Below are 9,695 nucleotides of genomic sequence, written 5' to 3' on the forward strand. Positions count from 1 at the left end.
TTTTTCAACGACAAAATCACCATAACTACACTCTGCGGGATTTAAACCCACAACTACCTAGTTCCACCATGGCAGGCTATCCCCGCTTGCGGTATGCGCATATAATGTATATATGTGTGGGTCATCGGTGGGCAAAAGTAAAAGTGCACTAATTTTAACGTTATTTTACTAATTTCGTGAAAATAACGTTAAAAGCTGAGGACGGTTAATCATGCATCATGTGGTGGCATTGATAGCTGAAAGACAAAAAGGGTATATGCAGTAATCGATCTTTGTCCAGATTGCTGAGTGTTATGTGCCTTATGTCCAAGGCTTGATGCAAAACTACTGTCGAGTCGAGGGTCTCACTGGAAGCAGCATCTCTATTCTTACAGGGTAGAGGTAAAGCTGTCTACATCTTACCCTCCTCAGCCCCTACCTTTGCTTTGCTAGTAAAACCAAACCGTTGAACCACCAAACTAGTAAAACCAGCTAATCTGAATGACCTACCCAACCTAGCCAGTTTGATTTGTCGTTTCCTAAAACTGTAGTTGGCAGTTCAACCTGGAATGCCATGAAAACTAACCAAATGTGACTGTGAGCACCCCTTAAACTGGGTGCTATTCAAACCTTGCAAACAGATGGTGTGATAAACTAAAAGCCGATCCTTCTTCGTGGTACAAAAACTAGGCTACAATGCCAGATATACAAAAACAAGGTTACAGGTTCCTTAACTAGCAACACACATAATGGTTACAAAAAATAGGGTTCAACACTTTCCTTTTTCCCTTGCACATTTTTCCCCTAACCGATAACCGAAGCAGTTAAAAGACTATTTTGCCCTCTTCCTAGTCGGCCTACCAGTCTGCACTTTCTTAGCAACCTCCTCTTTTCCCTTCACTTCATCCTCATCACCATCACCGTCATCTTCATCGCTCTCACTTTCCTTTGACTTCTTTCTTGCAGTTGACTTCTTATTACCACCCGTTGACTTATTTTTCGTGGCAGGTTTTTTCTCATCGTCGACGTCATCATCATTGTCATCACTTGTGTCGGGCTTGCGTTTTGCAGGAGCCTTCTTAGCTCTACTTTTGGTTGTTTTCTTCCCTCCTTTCGGTTTTGCAATTTCTTCGCCCTCACTTTCGGCTTCGTCATTGTTCTTATTGCTGGACTTCTTCTGTGGTTTGACCGCTGCTTTGACCACTTGGTCTCCAGTTAGCTTTTGTAATTCAGGTACGTATGCGGTTGTCTATCAAACCAAAAAAAAAACATAAATATCCTTAAATATTCAACTGAAACATCATCAAAAAGTATTACGGGTCTGGTGTGGACATACCCTGCCTCCAGATTTGATAAAGTCAATCGTCTTTCCTGCCATGAAATGTAAAACGTCAAACCTTTTGTTTCGGCCAATATGACGTCCAAAGGTGCAAGAATATGGTGTTTCGCATTTTGATAGATTCAGTTTGAAAATTTTTACCGCATTTTTGCCGGCAAAAAACCGTCAACAGAAATGCACACAGAATAGTCAACTGAAACTAGAAAACTCTTATCGTCTGAATAGTATCCAGTCGTGAAAAACATCAAGCAAAACAACTAAAGAAGACTTGTAACTTGTAATTGTTAGAAGGAGCCGAGTCATGCTGACCCGCAAACACTTTTGCATACACTCTTTTAAAGAATTTTGCGATAATTATGATTATGAAAACAAAAATATTGCAAAAATATCTAAGTTTTTTTAACTAATAATTAACTAAAAAGGTCAACTTGCTTGACCCAGTTGACAGTTCGCCTCTGAGTACAGGATGGTTCAGGTTGACCGTTGACCGCAAACACATCCATGTCCTTACTTTAAAAAAAAGTCAAGTATTTAAGGTTTATTATAACAAAATCAATTTTCTTTCAGTAAGATTCTAGGATATTTATTTATATAAGAACTAATTTTAAAGATTGTACGCATAAAATATTAACTTTGTGCGACTTTCAACCTATAGACCGGTTCAACCCGTTCCCCTTTTAGGTTAACTTTTTTATCTGACCGATTTGAGATAAAACAAGACCCGAATGAACCCCTTCATAAATATACGTGCCGAAACATCTACAGCAACGAAACCTCGTAAAATGTGATAAGAAGAACAGTTGAAGAGTCAAACCATCAACAAAAGCCTTCCCGGGCTTCTTTTCTCTGGAATGGAAAATCCAGTTACTAGGATACTGACTACTATCAGCCCCAACTTCAACAGCTTGCTTGATGACCTGTAAATACAACAAGTGTTTATCAAATTACGATCTTACCATTTATTTTTCCAGGTTTTTTGCCCCATCTAGAATGAAACAACCAATCGACAGGAAAACGACTGCTGTCAGCATCAACTTCAACCGAATGATGAATAACCTACAAATAGTATCATCCTCCATACTGACTGTAAACTAGATAGATTAACAGTAGAGGTCGCAAAATACGGTGGGTCAAACGGGTTGGTTTGACCCGTAAACATTTTTCTCTGAAAACAAAATTATTAGCGTCTAGTTTCTGAATAAAATGATTTATGGGGATTTAAACTTAGAAATAAGAGTAAAATGCCATTTTCGTCCCTGAGGTTTGGCCAGTTTTGCGACTTTCGTCTGAAGGTTTGTTTTTCCGCATCTGGATCCAAAAGGTTTGAAATCTTGCCATTTTCATCCAGCTCATTAACTCCATCCATTTCCCTCCGTTATGGTAGGGGTATTTTCATCCTTTTTGTAAACTTAAAAGGCAATTCGGTCTTTTTCACTTTATGTACAAGCATTTAGCATAATGTACAAGTATTCAAAAAAGACGAAAATAGCCTTGATTAACAAAAAAGACGAAACTACCCGACTTAATGGAGAAAAAATGGATGGAGTTAATGAGCCGGATGAAAATGGCAAGATTTCAAACCTTTTGGATCCAAATGCGAAAAAACAAACCTTTGGACAAAAGTCAAAACTGGACAAACCTCAGGGACGAAAATGCCATTTTACTCTAGAAATAGACTTTAGGCAACTTTCGAGTTTCGGCCCGTTTGACCCGTGTCCTTTTAGAGCATCTCCGGTGTGTACACTAAACGTACGTTTTGCACTATATTCTAAAAAAAATCCCTTTTTACACTAAATTAGTGTACCTTAATTTAGTGTTCGACCCATTAAATAAAAAACAGGAGCCAATCAGTGCACTCATATGTAAACAGGTCGAAACTGCCACCTCTTTAACTTACAAGTTAAAAGTAAACTGAAAACCATTGTGGCATTGTCTAGTGTTTACGCACCTCTTTAAGGGACTTGTGCAGTGCTGCACATCCTTCTTTGGGAATGGTGGCAGCACTCTGTAGTGGATGGATTTTTGCCTGAAAAAAAAAGTTATTTAATTAAATATGAACTAAAAAGCATCATCGGGTAGAGATCATGTTAGGGACTCAATAAAATGTGTGACACTGCCAACTCTTAAAATAAAAAGGAAACAAAAAAAGGTATATGTTGCTCAAAATATAAGCTTTAGGAGAGCAAGTATATGACCTGATATAGCACTTCATCCGCAATCCAATTGCCAACACCTGAGATAAAGCTCTGCCAAGATGAAAGCATAATTGAACTTTTAAATTTTAATGCCGTGTAAGATAAGAACTACATGTCATTATGACTCAGCAATAGTCCCGACCTGATCGAGTAAGAGAGCCTTTATAGCAATCTTCTTCTTGCTCAGTGCTTTAAAGAGTTCATCTTCTGTCATTGGCTCCAATAAGGCATCTGGACCAAGTTCAGATATCGGGGCCACAGTAGCCGGCTGTCATTAAATTTCGTCAAAAAAATAAGATCTCTCACTATACCAAAAGTAAAACAAATCATAGTTATCGATAGCGAATGGCGACAAATAGCGATGAGGTACCTATATGCTACGTAGCGATAGCGACGAAATAGCGCCCGCTATTTTGTGTTTAGCGATAAGGTAGTTAAAAATTTAAGAAATAAAAAATAGCTAATTGTAATTTATATATATATATATATTATATATATATATATATATAATGTTAATTTTATACTTTTTATGTATAGATTTTGAAGTTTAAGGATGAAATGTAAATTAGTGATGATAGAGGGGGTTAAATGTTAAAATACACAAACTATTTTTACACTTTTATGTAAATTTTTACAAGTTTTAGGGACTATATGTTAACTAGTGAAAAGATAGAGGGGTTAAATGTTAAAATCCAAAAAGTTATTTAACCCTTAAAAGCTAAAACACAGACCGCAGCCGTTCTTCTTCTTCTCTTCTTCTTCCTGACTTCCGGTAGGTTTCCGGCAGAAATTACAGCACCGGAGCCGGAATTCGTGGTCGGAATCCCGCTACAATCACGCTATTCAGTCGCTACATACAGATTGCGAGACCTTGGCGCTTCGCTACGAAGCGCGCGATAGCGAACGCTATCTGCGCTATCAATAACTATGAAACAAATGGAGTGATATATGTGTAAATAGTATCATCGTACATTTTTTAGTAAGCGAACTTTTGCAAATCGCCTTTTGTCAGTAAACGATAGCTCCAAACCATCATCTAGCTACAGAGAGAGAGAGAACAAAATTCAACATCTTCCAAGAGAAATAAACATCATAAAGATTGGAATAAAATGAAATTACTTGTGCATAATGAGGTGCTCAAGTCTTACTTCTATAAAAACCTTGGAATATTTGGAAGGCCACTCATCTGTATCGCTAACTGCAGACCTGTATTATAAACCAGTCAACGTATCAACCAAACTTCATATTTGGAACATAACATCAGCCGATTTAAAATGTTTCGGTACAATTTAACTAATTAACTCATAAAGTTATGTTGTAACAACGTAACAAGCAAACCCTAATTGTATCTACGATAAAGCTTAGATTCATTACCTCTTATACTTCGTTATAGCTAGAAATGAGCCGAGCTCGAGCTCGAGCTCTGTTAAGTTAAACGAGTCATGCTCGAGCTTCGTTTGTTTACACCCATATGTGAAACCATGGGCACACATTCATAGAGTTGGCCCTAATCGTTTCTAAGAAACGTCAAGGTTTAAAAGAACGGAAACGAGTTTTGAGGCGTTTTCCCTTTGCCTCACGAGGCGTAAGCATCGAGGCGTAAGCCCGAGGCGAAATTAAAAAATAAATATAAAAATTATATATCTTATAAAAATAATAATACTAACTAAATTCATCATCAAATTCATCAAAATAATAAAAAACACACATAAAAAAGACATAAATTGCTTGAAATTGACACAAATTCAAAAACATGTATCAAAAACCCCTGAGGCGCACCTGAGGCACAACCCTTTTAGGCCTCAGCCCCTCTCAGGCGCACGTACAACATAAACCCCTGAGGCGCGCTTCAGAATCGTTTTTTTGGGCGTTTCGCCTCGAAGCGCGCCTTGAGGCGCACGCCTCAGCCATTTTTTAAAACTATGAGAAACGTAATATAATTAATAAAATTTGAGAAAAGCTAAATGTTTCAATATATGCTCCAAACCAGTGAGCTTCAATGTTTATGTACAAACGAACTCACAAAGTTATGTTTGTGCAATCAAGCCCTAATTGTTTCTATGATGATCATAAATTAATTACCTTTTATACTTGGTTACAGCGACACCTTTGATATATATAGCACCCGCCATTCCTGAAACACAGCCAACAACAGTAACATATATGTAAGCATTCAACATTCAACTGGCTTGAAAACCTATTTGTATGCAATCAGCCAGTTATTTACACCTATAAGCATAATTGTTAAAAGCCATCGCCTCTTGCGACTAGGCCCGTTTTTCAGGCGAGGCGAGGCAGTTGCGCTTTAAGTCGAGGAAATTGCGCTTTAACTCTCTAGGTGATGGTTTGAAGCACACATTCCGGCAAGATTCCTAGATTCCGGAGAGTTTCCGGCTAAATTCCGACAAGATTCTAGCCAAATTTCTACTTTTAATCAAGGAAAACTAATTTTCTACATTAATACACTAATATTTTGGTACTAATTAGATGATATAAAGTGTTACATAATAGACTTTGTTTATTTTATTTGAAGAATAGTATTCCTTTTCTAATACATAATATATTTTTTAAATTTTTTCATTATGCGCTTTATTTTTCTCAGGCCCTCGTTTTTTTTGCGCTTTGCGCCTAGGCCCCAGGCGAGGCCTATGCGCCTAGTGCCTTTAATAACTATGCCTATAAGCACCAATTTACACCAGCAAATCGCAAATTCAAACACCTCGTTAATGCAAATCCTCATTAATCATAGATTCATAGATATACCAATGCGCATGTGAAAGTGTACAATAAATGTTAAAAAAGAGACTACACTTAGACACTTAGTTATCATTTCGAGCTCTATTGATAAAACAAGCTGGAGCTCAGCTGGTAAATAATTCTCAAGCACAGACTCGGCTCGTTTCAAGCTCTATTTCTAAAGCTTGAGTTTGGCTCGTGAGTAGTTTTTCACACTCGATTCATTCTGAGCTCTATTTCTAAAGCTCGAGCTCGGCTCGGGAGTAGTTTTTCAAGCTTGAACTCGGCTCATGAGTAATTTTTCAAGCTCAAACTCGGCTTGTTTCGAGCTCTGTTTATAAAGCTCAAGCTTGGCTCGTGAGTAGCATTTTAAGTTCGAGGCTCGTTTTGAGCTCTATTTCTAAAGCTAGAGCTCGGCTCGTATAATGCTTAACCGTTTAGAGGCAAATGTCTGACCAATTCAGATTAGAGGTCTTAACCATTCAGACTTAGTATAATGCTTAACCATTCAGAGGCAAATGTCTAAACCATTAAGACATGTGCTCGCGAAACAAACAGAACCATTAAGTGCTGAACCAGTACGAGGTCTGAACCATGAACCATTAAGAGCCTCATTAAAAGGTAAACAAACAGCCCCTAACTCAGGTAAGTTATTATTAATTATTAATTAATTTTATATATGATAATAATTATCAGATAAAATATACACTTAACACATTAAATGAACATCATATAAATAATAGCCTCTCGTATATATGTAACCTCAAGAGCTCTTGCTCATTTTAGCGCGGCTCGATTCAAGCTGTATAGCAAGCCGGCTCGTTCACACCTACGGATCTAGAAATATACATACAATGCGCTTGTCACGGTGTCCAATAAACGTTAAAAACATATACTCTATCATTTCTAGGGTTTGTAAAATTGCGCGAACAAAATCCACTAACCGAACTGAAACGACGGAAAAGGAGGAGAATCAAGCTCAATCCACATATTCTTCCCCTTACGATGAGCTCCGACGATTGTTTTTCCGGTGAGAGATGCTTCAAAATCGGCACGTGAAACACCGTCGATGACTTTAGCATCGTCGGCAACGATAGATCGTATGATCTTCTTTCCGATACAGTTCTCTGCAATGGCTCTTCTAGCCGCTTCCACCTCTGGAAGCTCCGGCATCGTCAATGGCGGTTCGCGCGCTTTTTTTGGTGTAGCTGTGTGTGTCAGTGTGTGTAATTTCACAGGTATTTTTAACTTTTTGTATCGGAGGCATAGTGACACGTCAGCAATGGTTGATAGATGGGCTGAATCGATTTGATATCTGGCCCAGAATTACCCACAGGCTAGCCCAATATGGCATTCCTTAATTTCTTCAGTCTTTTGCTACACATTCCTTAATTTCTTATTTAAATATTTCCATATTATAAATTTGCAACAAGTTGTTGCTTTGTATTGTTGTAATATATGCATTGGGGGTGTTTCAAAAAAAAAAGTTACATTTTCCACTTTTAACCCCCAAAGGTTTATCTTTTACATTTTAAACTCTTTTACTTTTTTACTTTTAACCCAAAGTTTTTCATCTTTTACAATTTAACCCCAACACTTTTATATTTTCAACTTTGATCCCCCATATTTTTCATCTTTCGCAGGTTTTTCGTTTTACATTTTTTTTATATTTTGCGAGCCAACACGCCGCAACGTGCGTGTGGGGTTCAACGTTTTTTCCCGTTTGACAAGTTCGCCGCAACATGCCAATCGCAGTGCGTCTATTTTTCTCTATTTGACAAGTTCGTCGCAACGCGCGGGACCTAAAATGTGAAGGCTTTTAGAATGTTTTCGTGATTATTTATTATTTATGAACGTTTTGTAAATTTTGTTTGGATCCAAGTAATTTTATATCTTAAAAAACCTCATGAAAATCTACAACGAGCACGGCAAAACGAGTCGGATCAATTATAGTATGTTTTCGTGATTATTTTATGATTTTTTTGTAAATTTTGTTTGTAAATTAATCTCTTTTCATTATACCTGTCAACTTTTGCGTTATACCCGTTACGTTTTCTATGTATGACTCGGGTCATATATAATACGTTATGATTTTACTCTATAATTTGATCTACTTTATGTTTTGATCCAATCGTAATGCTTATATAGGTTACATTGAGTTTAATCAAATACATTAAAATGCGTGTTTTATATGGTTAACGCATCACATAACGTTTGGACTAATCCATTCGATGTTTGCGAAGAATCCGCGCCGCAACGCGCGCGGGTCTTAATGCTAGTTTAATGATAAAATTAAATTAAAATATATATTATACTAGTATTAAGCAAATGTGTTGCAGCGGTTGTCATAAAATTGTGTTAAATAGTAGCAATACTATGCCATTGTCAGCGACCACCAACACCGGAAAAGCTCGTAAAATCAAAATAAATAAAAACAGGAAAAAAAATAACGCCGAGCGAAAAGCAAACGTAAAATCTTTGAATCATACACGCTCGTTGCTGAGAAATTAAACCGAAACGTAAAACATAGATAAAAATAACTAAGTTCATCCAGGACCCGCGTGTTGGACGAACTTGTCAAACGCAGAAAAATAGATGTGACGCGACGGGCCAGTCAAACGGGAAAAAAATATACGAAAATATGTTGAACCCCACACGCACGCACGTTGCGGTGCGTTAACTCACAAAATTTAGAACGAAACAAAAAACTTGGGAAAGATGAAAAGTATGGTGGACCAAAATTGAAAATAAAAAAGAGTTGGGATTAAATTGCAAAAGATGAAAAACTTTGGGTTAAAAGTAAAAAAACAAAGGATCTAAATTGCAAAATTAAAGTTATTTATTAATTTTAGATAAAGATAAGGATGAAAATAAGTGTATCTATATATTGGTTATTAATTAGTATTAATTTTAAAAGAATTTATTAAACAAATATAAATAAAATTTATGAGGTTGAAAGAAAGAATACATGTGGCATTATTTTGAGTCTTTTATTATAAGTTAGATTATATGAAAAAAGACCAAATACAAATAGCCTTATTGTACAAAACGTACGAAAGGCATGAAAAGGTAAAAAAACGCAGTGGCATTTTTGTAATTATATATAATAACAAAAGATGAAACTATCTTATTAACTAGTTGTTATATATCGCGCGTTACGGCAAAACCGAGCAAATGATAATGTAAAACAAATGTGATTTAAAAATAAAGCATGTTGTTTAGAAAGTCAAACCATTAGAACGATTTAGTTTATTATCGTACCGTTTTATGATACCAAATAAATACTTTATTTTGAGTATAACCTCGTTTTAACAAACTTTATAACGGAATGTCAGGGGAAGAAATCAAGTACAACTACGTACTTAAGTTTTTAGAAAAAAGTTATAAACGTCTCAAATTAATCGATAAATTAATATGTGTTAAAAAAGGTAAAAAACTATTAAAAA

General features: G+C 36.4%; 1 protein-coding gene across 2 annotated transcripts; it reads right to left on the minus strand.

The window, feature by feature from the left end:
* Nucleotides 1–610: 610 nt before the first annotated feature.
* Nucleotides 611–7,485, minus strand: LOC110910254 (formamidopyrimidine-DNA glycosylase). 2 transcript variants are annotated; one of them, XM_022154970.2, is made up of 11 exons: nucleotides 7,194–7,485; nucleotides 5,596–5,647; nucleotides 4,662–4,719; nucleotides 4,485–4,553; nucleotides 3,656–3,781; nucleotides 3,514–3,564; nucleotides 3,267–3,344; nucleotides 2,275–2,374; nucleotides 2,133–2,222; nucleotides 1,316–1,350; nucleotides 611–1,228 (listed from the first exon to the last, which is right to left on the minus strand). In XM_022154970.2, the coding sequence occupies exons 1-11, from the start codon at nucleotides 7,420–7,422 to the stop codon at nucleotides 812–814; spliced, it is 1,305 nt and encodes a 434-aa protein (XP_022010662.1). In that variant the 5' UTR covers nucleotides 7,423–7,485; the 3' UTR covers nucleotides 611–811. The 2 variants fall into 2 exon arrangements, with proteins under 2 accessions (XP_022010662.1, XP_022010641.1); XM_022154949.2 differs by lacking the exon at nucleotides 2,275–2,374 and having other exon boundaries at nucleotides 2,133–2,235; nucleotides 7,194–7,484.
* Between the last annotated feature and the right edge of the window lie 2,210 nt (nucleotides 7,486–9,695).

Source organism: Helianthus annuus, chromosome 2 (assembly GCF_002127325.2).
Source record: "Helianthus annuus cultivar XRQ/B chromosome 2, HanXRQr2.0-SUNRISE, whole genome shotgun sequence".
Classification (NCBI taxonomy): Eukaryota; Viridiplantae; Streptophyta; class Magnoliopsida; order Asterales; family Asteraceae; genus Helianthus; species Helianthus annuus.